The sequence below is a fragment of the Pituophis catenifer genome, unplaced genomic scaffold (genome assembly GCF_029215685.1).
Source record: "Pituophis catenifer annectens isolate HBS135680 unplaced genomic scaffold, rPitCat1.0.hap2 SCAF_2, whole genome shotgun sequence".
Lineage (NCBI taxonomy): Eukaryota > Metazoa > Chordata > Lepidosauria > Squamata > Colubridae > Pituophis > Pituophis catenifer.
This window is the reverse complement of record NW_027256882.1, coordinates 294,741,011-294,758,566: the sequence shown is the minus strand read 5'-3', so window position 1 is coordinate 294,758,566 and position 17,556 is coordinate 294,741,011. Positions and strand designations below refer to the sequence as shown.

Below are 17,556 nucleotides of genomic sequence, written 5' to 3'. Positions count from 1 at the left end.
TTTGTTGGTCTAGTATTAATCTTTGTGTTTATCTCTGTTTATCTGGGGATTGATCACTGGTAAGGAGGTGTTTCGGTCTTTTTGTTTCCCTTTTAGCTCTTTAATTATCTCTTTTGAATGGTGTGTAGATGCTATTTATCTCTATGTGCCTGTGGATCAACAGACAAATAAGGTAACAGAGCAACAGCCTAGTTAAGGAACCACTAAAAATAAAACAACGCTCCCACCAACACTGACAGGGCAAGCCATCTGTATACAAACAGAGATCCACCCTCCCCCCCACCCTCCTGACACTGATATGTTCCCTAGTTGGGTCGTGAAACGTCTGCGAGAAAGTAATCAAACTCAGAGAGCACCACGGTTCAACCCAGAGCTTCTAAATTGGAACTTACCAGATGTTGTGGGTGAAATTCTAACTATATTGTGCATGGATGGATTTTTGTGGATTAATTACCTGGATAAGAAAGTCACCACCAGAGGGAGGGACAAACAAATGAATCTCTCCCCAACAGGTAGCCTTCCAGATGTGTTGGAACGACAAGTCCCAGAATTCCATACAACTGAAGCAATCTCTAAAAGCCTTTGAGGTGCAAAACTGGAAAATATAAGGCGAATCCACACCCTTTCTATCTTTCCCAACGCCTAGAGCCAAGGAACCAGCCCAGGCCTTTAATCAAACTTATGTGCAGAGGTGGGATTCAGCTGGTTCGCACAAGTTCAGGCGAACCGCTTGTTAAATTATTTGAATCCCACCACTGCCTACGTGCCTAGTTCATTCCTTGGATACCAGCCTCCTTCGAAAAAAGAGAGAGGGCGATATCCCCGCATTTCTATAAATATATCCCTGTATTAATTCGGTTTATTCCCTTTAGGAAAACAAAGCTCCTTTCAAATAATAGCTTACGGTATTTTAAAATTTAAGGCTGATTGTGCTGTAGCCAAGGAGTCCACCGGGAGGGATTTGAAAAGTCAGGTTGGTAGTCCTGATCGTGTGAAGCCCAGCTTTTTACATGCAGAGGTAGTCCTGGACTTACAACAGTTCGTTTAGTGACTGTTCAAAGTTACAACGGCATTGAAAAAAGTGACTTATGACCATTTTCACCCTTACGACGGTGGCAGCCTCCCCTCGGTCACGTGATCAAAAATTCAAAGGCTTGGCAACTGGCATGTACTTATGACGGTTGCAGTGTCCTGGGGTTGTGATCCCTTTTTGCGACCGTCTGACAAGCAAAGTCAATGGGGAAGCTGGATTCACTTAACAACCATGGGACTGAGTTAACAACTGCAGTGATTCACTTAACCACAGTGGCAAGGAAGGTCGTAAAAAGAAGCAAAACGCATTTAACTGTCTCGCCTAGCAACCGAAATTTGGGGCTCAATTGTCATAAATCAAGGACTACCTGTGTTGTATGTGTCACACGTGTAAAAAAATGAGGGGTTTTTGATCATGTATGTGTGACTACCCTCCTGATTTTTTTTTTAACTTTTCCCTCCTGTAGATAGCCTTGGCTGGAGCAATATTAGATGCCTTCCCAATTTAAAGACAATACGGTTCATCCCGGTTGAGCTGGCATTCTTACACATTTTCCAAAGCTTCTTTTCGCTGCTCTTTAAAACCCGTTTGGGAGCAAATTCTCGGCAGCTTGTAGTAAAATTCCTTCCCTTTTTCACACCTCATGATGTTAAACCATCCAGAAACACTTGAAGGTGAAATGACTGATAAATCACTCAAGAATTTTGGCATCCTAAGCCCCACTTTTGAAGAAAACGGAAGACAACTGTTTGAGTGCAAACACACACACACAATTTAGAAACAGTGGTTCTCAGTGTCCGAACGAGGCCTTTTGCTGCTGTGTGCAAATTTGGTGACCATACAGGTAGTCCTCGACTTACAACAATTCCCTTAGTGTCCTTTAAAGTTATAACAGCACTGAAAAAAGTGGCTTAGGACCATTTCTTCACATTTATAACCGTTGCAGCATTCCCACAGTCGTGCGATAGAAGTTTGGATGCTTGGCAACTGGCATGTACTTATGACAGTTGCAGTGTCCCTTTTGCGACCTTTTGACAAGCAATAGCAAAGCTGGATTCGTTTAACAACCGCTATAAACTAATGGCAGTGATTCGCTTAACAGCCGAGCCGAGAAACGTCGTAAATTGGGCCAAAACTCACTTAACACCAAACTGTCTCATTTAGTGACATAAATTTTGGGCTCAATTGTGGTCGTAAGTAGAGGACTACCGATATTTGTCTTTTAGCAGCCTGTTTAATCGCACGCCCATTGTTCAGTTTTGATTTGAAGAATTAACGGGCAACCATTGTCCTGTTTTCCCTTTCGACCTTCTGAACCAATTAGAATTATTTCGGGTTACGATGATCAGAATAAGGCAAGGTGACTCTTGTGATCAGTACACACGTCCACCGAGGCAGCTTAGGAGACCCAGACAAAGTAAGCCACTTCATCCAGATCCACGGGGTAGTCCGTGATCAAGGTGGGAGTCTTCTCAAACAGCTCTCCTTTGTAACTCCGCCATTTGCCCGCCGGGATGTAGATATCTCGTTCCTGTTTCCCCATCTCCAAGACGGGGGCCACCATCAAGGTGTCTCCGATGAGAAACTGGGAATCGATCTTGTGAGCAGACTCGTCCCCGGGAGAGATCCACCAGATCGGCCGTATGATGGGATCCCCTGTGTTGGTGATCTCCCCGGCCAGTTCCAGCAAGAGAGGGGCCACCAAGGACTCGTGAAGCTTGGTGAACTTCAGGGCGATTTCGATGACTTCCTTATCGTAGAGCCAAGGCGGGATGGAGAACTGCATGGATGGCATGAAGGCGGACAACTCCAGCCAACGGATGTAGAGTTCCCGGTCTGGGATTTCCAGAGCCCCGTCGGTTTTGTTGGGGAAGAAATTCCCTCCAATCATGTCGGCCGATATAAACGGATACCCCAACATGCTGATGGTCAGGACGGTGGGGATCAAGGACTTCAGGCCAAGTTCGTAGCCCCACACGGAATCCCGGTCAATGATCCTGAAAAAACACGAGATGTTCTGCGATTGATAGCCCACCCTGACCTCCGCCAGTTCGTAAAACGGAATGGCCATTTCTGTGTAGCGCCTGGACCAGACACTGGGATCCGATAAAGGTCGGAAGGTGCTAAACTGTTTGGGAAGGTAGCTGGTCTCTCCGGCATCAAATTTGAAGGAGGAGATGCCGTATTTATTGCGGAGTTGTCTCAGCTGGCTCTGGAACCAATCTCGGGCTGCAGGGTTGGTGAAATCCAAGATGGCACCGATGCCATTCCACCACTCCACCATGGCGGGCAGCCGCCCGGTGGGTTCTTTGATGAACAGCTGTTTCTCTATCCCCACCCCAAAATTCGAGGAATTGTAATTGATGAACGGGTGGGTCCAGAGGGTGATCTGAAAGCCGTCCTCTCTTAGTTTCTTGAAGGTTTCAGTCATATTGGGGAACTTGGCTGCGTCAAAGTCGAAGTCGCCGTACGCTTGGGTGTAGGTATCGTCAATCTCGATATGGCTGCAGTTGAACTTGTACTTCTTGATGTTTTCGGCGAAACGCAGGAGTTTCTCCTGGTCAATGTCATTTTTGTACAAGGCCCAGGTGGACCAGATGGGGTACCTGAAGGCGTTTCTTGAAGGTATCTTGGATGGCTTGTAGAAGTACTTCCGCACCATGTATTTGTGGATGGAGGTAACGTCGGAACCAATGCAGACCCGGTAACTCAGCTCAGGAAAAGGCTGCTGGCCCAATGGGGGTTTGTAAGGTGAGTCTTTATACCTGGCTTGGAAGACGAGGGAGGGCTCTGTGGCGTTGAACCCAAGGTGGAAGGGCACCGAATCGTTGATCTTGATGGCCGCAGCTTTGGAAGACAACCAGTACCTCTCTAAGATGCCTCCAAAACTGTTCCTAAAAGAATAGACATCGCTGGTCACAAAAGGCATGGGTTCCTGGAATCCGGGCAGCTTGATTGGCCAATGCTGGACGCTCATCTCACAGCCCCCGTACCAGAGGGCATCTCCCCAGAACATTTTATGATCCACCACCGTGTCCGCCACAAACTCTTCCCAGCGCACCCGGTAGCAGATCACGGTGTCCTTGGGGTTGACAATCTTGATGAAGAAGTTGACTTTCCCTTTGTCGGTCCGTGTGCAGGTTAAATTGGCCCCTTCCCTGGAACAGGACTCCAGGTCCAGAAGCCCTGACTGAAAGGCCACCTTGAAAACCAACTCGCCATCCTGGTTCTTGATCGTGAAGCCGTCCTGCCGCAAATCCATCTCCGCTGTCTTGAGCCTCTCTGCCTTCCGAAGGGATGCCACATAATAGCACCATGCCACCACAGCAGCAATGAACAAAATGAGGCCCACCACGATGGCACTGATCATGGGCTTCAGCTCCTTAGCTGGCTTTTGCTTCACCGGAGTGAAGTTCTCCGGCAGGAAGGTATACATCGTCCCCTCTTATGTCGGATTGCTTCCCAAGGCAGGGCCAGTCTCTGAGTTTGGGTGCCAAGCTGGAAACATAGATGCTGGGTGATGGTCTACCTTCACCTGCTTCTTCAGAAGTGGCTGGCCAGCTCATTCACCTCCTTCGACCAAGGCATTTGTCCTGGCTGAAGAAGGACACTGAACAGATCGCCATCATCTGCCAAAAAAAAAAAAAGAGGAAAGACAAAAAGCTGAAGAAGGTTGCAGAAAGGTCAGCCAGATATTCTTGTCAGACTACGATGCTATCTCAAAATTAAATGAATTTCCAAACTGCCAATCTTTAAGGAAATCTTTCTTTAATTGAGCACAGATCATGACTCCGCGCAGACAAGACTGACCTTTTGCCCCCCAATCCCTCCCTTTCCGATCCCCAAATCTCTGCTTCTCATTGACTATCTTCCAAGTCATTCTTCAGACTTCTTTTCTTGTCATTTCCCAGGAATGTGCCCCCTCCCCTCATTTCCACGACAACCCGACTTCAAAGGGATTTGGCAGGCAAAAGTTTCAGAGTTTATCTCTCGCTTTCCCCTGCTCTCTATGCCAGCGTTGAAACGCTGACAATTCTCTTAATAGCCCATGTCATCTAAGACATCAAGAAGCAGAGTGGTGCGGTGGCCTAGAGGTGGAGCTCTTGCCTCGCAATCAGAAGGCTGTGAGTTTGATCCTAAGTAGAGGCAGATATTTTTCTCTCTGGGCATACTGAGAATATATCTGCTGAACAAAACTCCGCATTGGTGACAGGAAGGGCATCTGGCCATTAAAACACTCTGCTAGCTCCATTCAGTTGCCCAGACTCCACCCCGCAAGGAATTATGGGGTCGTTAAATGAAGATGATGATCTAAGACATCAAGAAACAGTGATGTGTAACGGTTGAAGCAATGTTTGATAAAACTATGAGGACCTAAAAGTGGCCTGGACACAAACTACCTTCTTTCTTAACGCAAAACCACCCTCCTTGGGGTTAATTGTAAAGGTGGAAAATTGAAGGCAAGGAGGACTATGTGTGTCTCCATAATCTTTTGGAGGAAAACTGGATATAAACCAGTGAGAACAATTAACCAGTGGAACAACTTGCCTTCAGAAGTTGTGGGTGCTTCAACGCTGGAAGTTTTATGCGCCTCGCCCCTGTGCATGCATGTGCGACCCCCCCTTCCCCCCGCTCCTGGCACGCAATGGCCAGGTAGGCCTGTTTTTCTTTCTCATCTAGCTCTGGGGCCTCTCTAGGAGTCTGGGGAGGGTGAAAACAGTCTTCCCCATCCCCCGGAGGTCCTCCGGAGCCCGAAAATGGTCCATTTGATAACTTCCGGTGGGACATCCTGCCGCAAATCCATCTCCGCTGCCTTGAGCCTCTCTACCTTCCGAAGGAACTGGAAGTTTCCCCACCCCACCTCCGGGCCCTCCAGAGGCAGGAAACAGCCTGTTTCCCTACTTCTGGTGGGCCCAGAAGCTTGCATGCCCACTGATATGGCTACGCGTGCCACACATGCCATAGGTTCACCATTACGGGTATAGGGTCTCCTGCTTGAGCAGGGAGTTGGACAGGGGTCCCCAACCTGTGGGATGTGACTCACTAGTGGGCAGGGGTGGTATTCGCTGAGTCACATCGCGTTACCTGAAATCTGGCTGGTGCATATTTGGATTGGACCTTGGCTAACTCTTGCTTCGTGGATTACTTTTTGCTACTGAACCGGACTGAGGATAAACTCTCTCTTGCTTACTGTGAGTGAAAACTGACTTGGCAGGCATTTCACAGTTTACTGCCAAAACTCTTATCTGGACAGGGTTCTGGGTAGGATTAGTGCCGCCACATGTTTATTGGACCCGTGTCCCTCCTGGTTGGTACTGGCCTCCCGGGAGGTTACACGAGGCTGGCTCCAGGGGATTATAACTGCTTCTCTGAGTGAGGGTGCCTTTCCCGCTGCCTTGAAAGAGGCGGTGGTGAGGCCCCTCCTCAAGAAGCCTTCCCTGGACCCGGCTGAATTAGCCAACTACCATCCGGTCTCCAACCTTCGTTTTGTGGCAAAGGTTGTTGAGAGTGTGGTGGCACGACAACTGCCCAGGCACCTGGATGAAGCTATCTATCTAGACCCATACCAGTCGGGCTTCAGGCAGGGGCACAGCACAGAAACGGCATTGGTCGCGTTGGTGGATGATCTCTGGAGGGCTCGGGACAGGGGTTGCTCCTCTGTCCTAGTCCTATTAGATCTCTCAGCGGCTTTTGATACCATCGACCATGGTATCATGCTGCAGCGGTTGAGAGGGTTAGGAATAGGGGCACCGTTCTGCGGTGGTTCTCCTCCTTCCTCTCCGACCGCTCGCAGTTTGTGTTGGCAGGGGGGCAGAGGTCGACCTCGAGGCACCTTGCATGGGGAGTGCCACAAGGGTCGGTCCTCTCGCCCCTTCTGTTCAACATTTATGTGAAGCCGCTGGGTGAGATTATCCGTGGTTTTGGGGTGAAGTGTCATCTGTATGCTGATGATACTCAGCTGTACATCTCCACCCCAGATCACCCCAACGATGCCCTTAATGTGATGTCTCGCTGCCTGGAGGCCGTGCGGGTCTGGATGGGGAGGAACAGGCTCAGACTCAACCCGTCCAAGACCGAGTGGCTGTGGCTGCCGGTGTCCCGATATAGTCAGCAGGTGCCATCATTGACTATTGGGGGTGAATCTTTGCCCCCCACAGAGAGGGCTCACAATCTGGGTGTCCTCCTGGATGCACGGCTGTCTTTAGAAGAGCATATGACAGCCGTGGCCAGGGGGGCCTTTTATCAGGTTCGCCTGATTCGCCAGTTGCAGCCCTTTCTGGACCGGGACGCCTTGCGCACGGTCACTCACGCCCTTGTCACCTCCCGGCTGGACTATTGTAATGCTCTCTACATGGGGCTCCCCTTGAAGAGCACTCGGAGGCTCCAACTGGTCCAGAATGCGGCCGCGCGGGTGGTTATGGGCGCAACTCGTTGTGCCCGCGTGACACCCCTCCTGCGCGAGCTGCACTGGCTCCCAGTGGTCTTCCGGGTGCGATTCAAGGTGTTGGTTACCACCTTTAAAGTGCTCCATGGCATTGGACCTGGGTACCTTCGAGACCGACTTATGCCACCAATAGCCTCCCACAGGCCAGTTCGCTCCCACAGAGAGGGTCTCCTCAGGGTGCCATCGGCCAAGTTATGTCGGCTGGCGGCGCCCAGGGGGAGGGCCTTCTCTGTGGGAGCCCCTGCCCTGTGGAATGAACTGCCCCCGGAAATACATAAGATCTCCGACCTCCGGGTGTTTCACTGCGCACTGAAGACCCTGCTGTTCCGCCAGGCCGGGCTATCAACATAATAATTTTAAATTGGGGTATTTTAAATTTCTGGGGTTTTAAACCGGGCCAAATCTATTTAATTATTTTAATTTTTAATCATTGTTTTGTCTTGTGTTTTTAAATTGGCTGTACACTGCCCTGAGTCCTTCGGGAGAAGGGCGGTATAGAAATAAAATTATTATTATTATTATTATTATTATTATTATTATTATTATTATTATTATTATTATCTGCAAGGGATTCTAGTCTGATTGCTTAATAAAATCTTGGCAGGCGTGCCTGGTTGTGTGTTTGCCTGTGTGGGGAAGGGGTCAGAACACCTCTGATGATCGCGCAGCTCAGCTGGACATGGGAGAGGGGCAGGGATTTTTGCTACCGGTTCTCCGAACCACCCATCGCCATCGCTACCGGATCGGACGATCCGGTCCGAACCGGGAGCATTTCACCCCTGGTCCAGGATCTTTCAGCTAGAGCAAAGGTGTCAAACTCAAGGCCGGTGGGCCAGATCTGGCCTTCGGGGTGCTTAAATCTGCCCCACGGGGTCAGCCTGGAAATAGCGAAGGACCGGTCCACGGTGCCTCTGGCAGCCAAAATGGGGCAAGGTGGGGGGCAGCTCCTGCGCAGCCCATTTTCAACTTGGACGGCCTCCTGCAGCACTTTGCCAGCCAAAGCAGGGCACGTACAGTCCCTGCATGGTCTATTTTGGACAGCAAAGTGTTGCAGGAGGCCGTCCAAGTTGAAAACGGGCTGCGCAGGAGCCGTCTGCATGCCCCCCATGCCCCGTTTTGGCCAGCAAAGTGCTGCAGGCCATCCAGGCTGAAAACGGGGCACGGGCCCCCCCGCATGTGACCATCTGTGCCCCGTTTTGGCCGGCAGGGTGCTACAGGAGGCGCCCATCCTGTCTCTCCCAAGTCCCCCACCCCACGGAGGAGAACTACAATGCTGATCCGGCCCTCGAAGAAATCCAGTTTGACACCCGTGAGCTACAGCTATGAACGTTGATCTCGGCGTCTTCATTTTATGCTCATCAAAAACGGCCAAGTCGCTAGGGACCAGAAACTTGCCAATCAGATTCCTTCTATAACTGGAAGAATGTCTGACCCCAGCATGTCTGAAATTTCTGCTGGACGTGGGGGGGACCCTCCCTGCAGGACGTCACAGCCAAATGCCACCAGGCAGAGGGGCTCAGTTGTCTTTGCGACACAACATGGAGTCTCCTCTTGGGACGATGTGGCTTCGCGCACTCTCGCAGCTGTTGCTCTGAACAGCAGCGACAGCAGCTGCCAAGTTGAGGGTGCTAATTCCATCCCACTAAGGCTGAATATTTAACTTTTCCACTTGGCTGGTGTCCCTACTTTGGCCAGACACCAAGCTGAGTACAGAAATGGATTCTTGAATCATCAAGTCCTTGAAACATATGCCAACACTTCGGATGCCTTCACCCAACACCCTTAACCAGCTCTAGAGAAAACTTTAAAAAGTTTGCATTTATTCCACTCGGCTGTTGTTAGTCACGGCGGGAAGAATTTATAAACTTATAGGACTGTGTTAGAAATATTGTAGAGGTAGTCCTCGAGTTACGACCACGAATGAGCCCCAAAAATTCATGCCGCTAAGTGAGTTTGTCCCATTTTACAACTTTTCTTGCCACGTTTGTCCAGCGACCCCTGCGGTCGTTAAATTAGCAACACGGCTGTTCAATGCAGTCTGGTTTCCTCACTGACTTGGCTTGTCCGAAGGTCGCAAAAGGGGATCACGTGGCCGCCGGGACACTGCCACCGTCATAAATGTGAGTTATTGTCAAGCAGCCGAACGTAAATCACATGACCTTGGGGATGTTGTAACGGTCGTTAAGTGTGAAAAATGGTCCTAAGTCACTTTTTTTTTCAGTGCTGTTGTAACTTTGAATGGCCACTAAGGGAACTGTTGTAAGTCGAGGACTGCCTGTATAGGAAATCATAGGTCAGTGAGTGACTTTTTGCCATCGCGTGCCTGGAGTGGGGGGGGGAGAGGGGGGATCGTGTGCATGCAGGCCCACACCCATAATTCTATGCACCCTGTCCCCGCACGACCCCCCCACTCCCCCCTGCTCCTGGCACATGATGGCACAGTGGGTCTGGTAGGCCCGTTTTTCTCTCTCCCCAGGCTCCAGAGCCTTTCTAGGAGCCTGGGGAGGATGAAAACAGCCTTCCCCACACACCCCTGGAGGCCCTCCAGAGGCCAGAAACAGCCTGTTTGCCATCTTCCTGTCCCACCGCACACTCCCATTGCAAACCGGTAGTAAAGGTAAGTAGAACCCACCCCTGGTCAACACATACACACACCTCAAGTGTCACCCTAGAACCAGTACACATACACACACACACACACATATCCACACTCCTCAAGAGCACATCAAGGACCAGTCCCCCTATAAATCAGCCCTTTTATACTCCATTTTCTTCGCAAACCCTTTTGCTTTGGGGAATAGCTAAATCTCCTTTTCTCGCAGCTGTCTGGATATCAGTTTGATTTATTTGTGCACAACTCTGACAACCAGGGTTAATTTGGAACCCCAACTTATTCCTCTGACATCATCTTGGCTAGAATGTGGGTCATGCAGTCTTCTGAACAAACTCGGTTTGTTTGCCGGTAATCCTTGACTTACAACCATTTGTTTGGCGACCGCCGTTACGTCAACACTGAAAAAAGTATCTAACAACCTGTCCTCACACTTACAACTGTCAGGCTCCCATGTCAGAATTTGGGCATTTTGGAAACTGGCATGTACTTATGACGGTTGCACTGTCCCTGGGTCACGCGATCACCGTTTGTGACCTTCCCAATTGGCTTCCAACCAGCAAAGTCAATGGGGGAAGCCGGATTCATTTAACGACCGTGTGATTCACTGAAGCGCAGTGATTCACTTAACAACCCTGGAAGGAAAGGGCGTAAAATTGGGCGCATTCAATAACTGCCTTGCTTAGTAGCAAAAATCCTGAATATTTTACTGTGTTTTGTCTTCTTGTAAATCACCAAATTAGGTAGCAAATGAATTTAATTAATATAATAATGATAATAATTTCAACCACTTAGCCTAGATCAGTGATGGTTAACCTTTTTGCCATCGCGTGCCAGGAACAGGGGGGAGGGGGAGGGGTTTGCGTGCACCCATGCCCACACCCATGATTCTATGCTCCCCGCGCATGCGCGTGTGACCCCCCTGCTTCTCCCCCACTCCTGGCACGCGATGGCACGGTGGGCCCAGTAGGCCCGTTTTTCTCTCTCCCCAGGCCCCAGGGCCTTTCTAGGAGGGCGGAAACCGCTTGTTTGCCAACTTCCAGTCATACCAGAACAGTGGTGGGTTCCTCCCAGTTTGGCCCGGTTCCCCTGAGCCAGTAGTGGTGACGATATGATGTCACCGAACCGGTTCTGCCCCCCCGCCTCCCTGCCCCCCACCCCCCCCACGTTATTCTTACCTTTTATTTGGCCCCACCCCCAATCTATTGCTGCCTCCTGAGTCCCAGCTGATGGCTAGAGGGAAAAAAACTGTTTAAACTCTTGCCGTGGGGCTTCAAAGGGCCGCCCTACAGCTGATGAGTGTTAAAAGAAAACAAATGAGTAGACCGGTGCCTACAAAAATAAATGGGTAGACCAGTGCCTGCAAAAATACATGAGTAGACCGATGCCTACAAAAATAAATGGGTAGACCAGTGCCTGCAAAAATACATGAGTAGACCAGTGCCTGCAAAAATAAATGGGTAGATCAGTGCCTGCAAAAATACATGAGTAGACCAGTGCCTGCAAAAATAAATGGGTAGATCAGTGCCTGCAAAAATACATGAGTAGACCAGTGCCTGCAAAAATACATGAGTAGACCAGTGCCTGCAAAAATAAATGGGTAGACCGGTACAGCTCTGCAAGCAGTTAAAAGCCTGGTAGACCAGTACCTCTGCTAAATCCTAAATAATTGTCACATGACCATCAAGCCACGCCCACAAAATAAGCCACGCCCGCAGAACTGGTAGTAAACAATTTTAGAACCCACCCCCGTACCAGAAGTTGGCAAACGGGCCGTTTCCAGCCTCCGGAGGGCCTCCGGGGGGGAGGGGGAGGCCATTTTCGCCCTCCCCAGGCTCCTAGAAAGGCTCTGGACCCTGGGGAGAGAGAAAAACAGACCTTCCCCACCACCCCCAGAGGCCCTCCGGTGGCAGAAAACAGCCTGTTTCCCTACTTCCAGTGGGCCCAGAAGGCCGGAAAATCAGCTGGCTGGCGCGCACATGCGAGCCGGAGCTGAGCTTGCGTGCCCACCAATACAGCTACGCTTGCCACCTGTGGCACACATGCCATAGGTTCGCCATATAGATGATAGATCAGTGTTCTCATTCATTTTAAGATGGGTAGACTTTGCTGGCTGGGGGATTCTTTAAAGCGCTCCATGGCATAGGACCCGGGTACCTTCGAGACCGACTTCTGCCACCAACAACCTCCCACCGGCCAGTTCGCTCCCACAGAGAGGGTCTCCTCAGGGTGCCATCGGCCAAGTTATGTCGGTTGGCGACACCCAGGGGGAGGGCCTTCTCTGTGGGTGCCCCTGCCCTGTGGAATGAACTGCCCCCGGAAATGCATAAGATCGCCGACCTCCGGGTATTTCGCTGCGCACTGAAGACCCTGTTGTTCCGCCAGGCCGGGCTATCAACATAATAGTTTTAAATTGGGGTATTTAAATTTCTGGGGTTTTAAATTTGAGCCAAATCTATTTAATTATTTTAATTATTTTTAACTGATGTCTGTCTTTGTGCTTTTAATAGGGTGTACACCGCCCTGAGTCCTTCAGGAGAAGGGCGGTATGGAAATAAAATTATTTATTTATTTATTTATTATTTATTCTGAGAGTCAAAGCCCACCCATCTTAAAAGGTTGGGGAATTCTGGGAATTGAAGTCCATCTTCCTTAAGGATGCTGAGATTTTGAAACACTGCTTTAGGTTCAATCCAACAGGTGAAGACAAACACCCAATAATTTTTCACAAGTCCTGCCAGTATGGACTAAATAAAGCAGCTTAATTTTGCAACTTTTGGGCTGCTTCCAAGGAATTAGGATAGCATTAGAAGAGATCAGCCACCACAAAAGGACAGATTCTGCCAACTAAATGCATGGAAGCCAAGTGCTATTAACACAGGGCTGGGCTGATGGTGAAGAAGAGCACTGGGTGATTGTTCCAAAGGTGTCACCTCTGAAAAACTGCAATTAATTGAGATCTCATCAATTAACAGAATAATAGAATAGCAGAGTTGGAAGGGACCTCGGAGGTCTTCTAGTCCAACCCCCTGCTCAGGTAGGAGACCCTATATAGAATAGAATAGAATGGAATGGAATAGAATAGAATATAAAGTAATGCAATGGAATGGAATAGAATAGAATATAGAATAATGGAATGGAATGGAATGGAATGGAATGGAATGGAATGGAATAGAATAGAATAGAATAGAATAGAATAGAATAGAATAGAATAGAATAGAATAGAATAGAATAGAATAGAATAGAATAGAATAGAATAGAAAATAATGCAATGGAATGGAATAGAATAGAATATAGAATAATGGAATGGAATGGAATGGAATAGAATATAGAATATAGAATATAGAATATAGAATAATGGAATGGAATGGAATGGAATGGAATATAGAATAATGGAATGGAATGGAATGGAGTGGAGTGGAGTGGAGTGGAGTGGAATGAAGTGGAATGGAGTGGAATAGAATATAGAATAATTGAATCGAATCGAATCGAATCGAATCGAATCGAATAGAACATACAATGGAGTGGAGTGGAGTGGAGTGGAGTGGAGTGGAGTGGAATGGAATGGAATGGAATGGAATGGAATGGAATGGAATAGAATAGAATAGAATAGAATAGAATAGAATAGAATAGAATAGAATAGAATAGAATAGAATAGAATAGAATAGAATAGAATAATAGTAGAGTAGAACAGAACAGAACAGAATATAGAATAATGGAATAGAATAAAGAATATAGAAGAATGGAATGAATGGAATGGAATGGAATAGAAGCCGGAAGGGACCTTGTAGGTCTTCTAGTCCAGCTCAAGCAGGAGACCCTACTCCAAGGGTGAAATCCAGCAGATTCTGACAGGTCCTGGAGAACCAGTAGCGGAAATTTTGAGCAGTTTGGAGAACCGGCAAATACCATCTCTGGCTGGCCCCCGAGTGGGGTGGGAATGGGGATTTTGCAGTATCCTTCCCCTGCCACGCCCACCAAGCCACGCCCACAGAGCTGATGGTAAAAAAATTTAGATTTCACCACTGCCCTATGCCCTTTCAGACACATGGCTATCCAAATAAGTGGCTGTCTAGTTTCTTTTTAAAAATCTCCAGTGATGGAGCACCCACGATTTCTGAAGGCAAGCATCCCCAGGGTCACAGGATCAAAATTCAAGCGCTTGGCGAGTGACTCATACTTATGACGGTTGCCGCGTCCCGAGGGGTGGTCACGTGATCCCCTTTTGTGACCTTCTGACGAGCAAAATCAATGGGGAAGTCGGATTCACTGAACAACCGTGTTGCTAGTTTAACAACTGTGGCACTTCAGTGAAAAACTGTAGCAAGGAAGGTCGTAAAATGGGGCAAAACTCCCTTAACGGATGTCCTCACTTAAAAACAGCTCCATTGTGGTCGTAAGTCGAGAACTAGCTACAGTTAAGATGCCATTGCTGAAGAGACACGCAGGAGCTCCTAAAACACTCAAAATGGGATGAGCGACAATCATGAAGTCAGAAGTGATTGAACAACTAATAACAAATTGTGTTGCTTTGAAAAAAATCCAGCTGCTTCAGTTTATTAGTCTCGTCATTTCTGGCCATGATTTCCTCTGATCCCCAAGCCAAATATTGAGAAATGCAGGCTGGTGTTATTAGCTTATTAAGCCTCCTGATTTGACATGAGGCCCTTTCCAAGTTCTTAATCACAAATTTTGGCAATAACCACTGCCTGAGTAATGCACAATGTCATTTTTTGTGGGGCTCGTGAAAAGGAGGAAGAGCTTCAAATGGTCCCACTGCAGTTGTCATTGTGACTTTATATATACAAAAAATTAAAATCTCGGGTGTTTTCCCGCGTCATGTTAAATAAATTAATTAAAATGTTTAAAATTCTGGTTAAAATCCTAGCTTAAAATCTTCTAAAAATCCTTACAGAGCACTCTGCAAGGTCCTTTAAAACCTTAGCTAAAATCCTACCCGTACCTTAAAAGTTTTTCTAATAGCAACGTTTCGACAGGCTCACAACCCTGTCATCTTCTAAACTAGATAAGAGCCTGAAGATGACAGGGTTGTGAGCCTGTCGAAACGTTGCTATTAGAAAAACTTTTAAGGTACGGGTAGGATTTTAGCTAAGGTTTTAAAGGACCTTGCAGAGTGCTCTGTAAGAATTTTTAGAAGATTTTAAGCTAGGATTTTAACCAGAATTTTAAACATTTTAACTAATTTATTTAACATGACGTGGGAAAACACCCGAGATTTTAATTTTTTGCATATACACACCCGCGAAAACTTAAGAAGACACATACATATATACATATATACATATATACATATATACATACATACATACATACATACATATGTGTGTGTGTGTGTGTGTGTTTTCCTATTGAGACACCTGATCTACCCCAGCTTGTGGGAGGGAGCATACTGCATCCCTTTCGCCTTTTAGCTCCAATCCAGGAGCCCTCAAGCAGTCGCACTGACGACAAACCATTTTATACCAAATTTATATTTCGCTGATAAAGAAATTTATTTATCAGCAAAATATAAATTTTATATATGTCTTTGGTTATTCGGGTTTTGTCCCGTGTAAAATTGGAAGTACCTTGGCGACGTTTCAACGAAGTCTCATTTGTCATCTTCAGGCTGGTGTCTTCGGCCTTGTACTATTGCTCCTAGAAGCACAAGGCCGAAGAAACCAGCCTGAAGATGACGAATGAGACTTCGTCGAAACGTCGCCAAGGTACTTTCAATTTTACACGGGACAAAACCCGAATAACCAAAGACCTACATACAAACACCCGCGAAAACCTCAGAAAACATATATTTATATTATATATTTATATAATATAAATATATATTATTATATATATCAATTTTCTTACTTCTTCGTAGGGTTTATGTGTGTTTTTCTTCTAGCCAGGTTTTTTACCTATATATATAGGTCTTTGGTTATTCAGGTTTTCTCCCGCGTAAAATTGGAAGTGTCTTGGCGACGTTTCGACGAAGTCTCATTCGTCATCTTCAGGCTGGTGTTTTCGGCTTCGTGCTTCTAGGAGCAATGCTTCTAGAAGCACGAGACTTCATCGAAACGTCGCCAAGACACTTCCAATTTTACATGGGAGAAAACCTGAATAACCAAAGACCTACATACACACCCGCGAAAACCTCAGAAAACATATATGTATATATGTATTTAATAACCCGAATGTATATATGTATGTAAAACCCGAATAACCAAAGACCTACGTATGTATGTATGTGTGTGTGTGTGTGTGTGTGTCTGTGTGTGTATAAAAACCGACCATACACCCGAAGCCAAACCAATAAACACATACTGGGACTCCCAACCAATCAGAATGAAAAGGTGGAGCCATCCCAGAATACCAACACCAGATTTGAAATTCCAACGTCAGTTAGTGCAAAATGACTACTGGCATAAGCCTGATGATGGCAGATGGGATTCTGCCGAAACGTCGCTTCTACCCTTTTAGGGATATATCCACAATTACACGGGAAGAAACCCGAAATATTAACTATACACACATACATACCCGTGAAAACTTACATAAACATATATATATATATATATATATATATATATATATATATATATATATATATATGTATGTTTTCTTTTCTTTTCGTAGGCCTTTATGTGTATTTCTCTTTAGCCAGGTTCTTCCTACGTAAACCAAGATTTTTATGCAGCCCTAGTTCAGTGAAATCTCAATCCACTAGTTTCTAGGCTTTTTTCAGGCAGCCAGCAAGCACCCTGCTGCCCATTGTCTTAGTCTCCCAATGGGCAGCAGGGTGCTTGCTGGCTGCCTGAAAAAAGCCTAGAAACTAGTGGATTGAGATTTCACTGAACTAGGGCTGCATAAAAATCTTGGTTTACGTAGGAAGAACCTGGCTAAAGAGAAATACATATATGTGTGTGTGTGTGTATAATTTATATTTTGGTATAAAATGGTTTGTCGTGAATGCGACTGCTTGAGGACTCCTGGATTGGAGCTGAAAGGCAAAAGGGAGCAGAATGCCCTCTCCCACATGTTGGGGTAGACCAGGTGTCTCGATAGAAAAACACTTAAGATCTATATATCTATATCTATCTAAATCTAAATCTAAATCTAAATCTAAATCTAAATCTAAATCTAAATCTAAATCTAAATCTAAATCATCTAAATCTAAATCTATCTATCTATCTATCTATCTATCTATCTATCTATCTATCTATCTATCTATCTAATGTTTTATCAAAGGAAAGAAAGTATAACACAGGGGAAAAAAATACAGAAAAAACATACATCCAACTGTAACAACAACAAAAAAAGGAAAGATTTGGTGTACGAAAAGGGGGGGGAAATGACCCAAATATTAAATAAGTCCAACATTAAATATAGAAAAGAGCCACCTTGGCTGGATGCTGAAAAGAAAATAAAGAAAAAAAAAATGGAAAAATTTTCCTCCCCTTATGGGTCTGC

At 46.7% G+C, this 17,556-nt stretch overlaps 1 protein-coding gene across 1 annotated transcript in view; it reads right to left on the bottom strand.

The window, feature by feature from the left end:
- Positions 1 to 292: 292 nt before the first annotated feature.
- Positions 293 to 17,556, bottom strand: part of MYORG (myogenesis regulating glycosidase) — a 37,363-nt gene continuing 20,099 nt past the window's right edge. Inside the window, exon 2 of the mRNA XM_070938981.1 lies at positions 293 to 4,662. Coding sequence (XP_070795082.1) covers positions 2,433 to 4,469 — 2,037 coding nt within the window. The 5' untranslated portion in view covers positions 4,470 to 4,662 and the 3' untranslated portion in view covers positions 293 to 2,432. The remainder of the gene's footprint in view (positions 4,663 to 17,556) is intronic.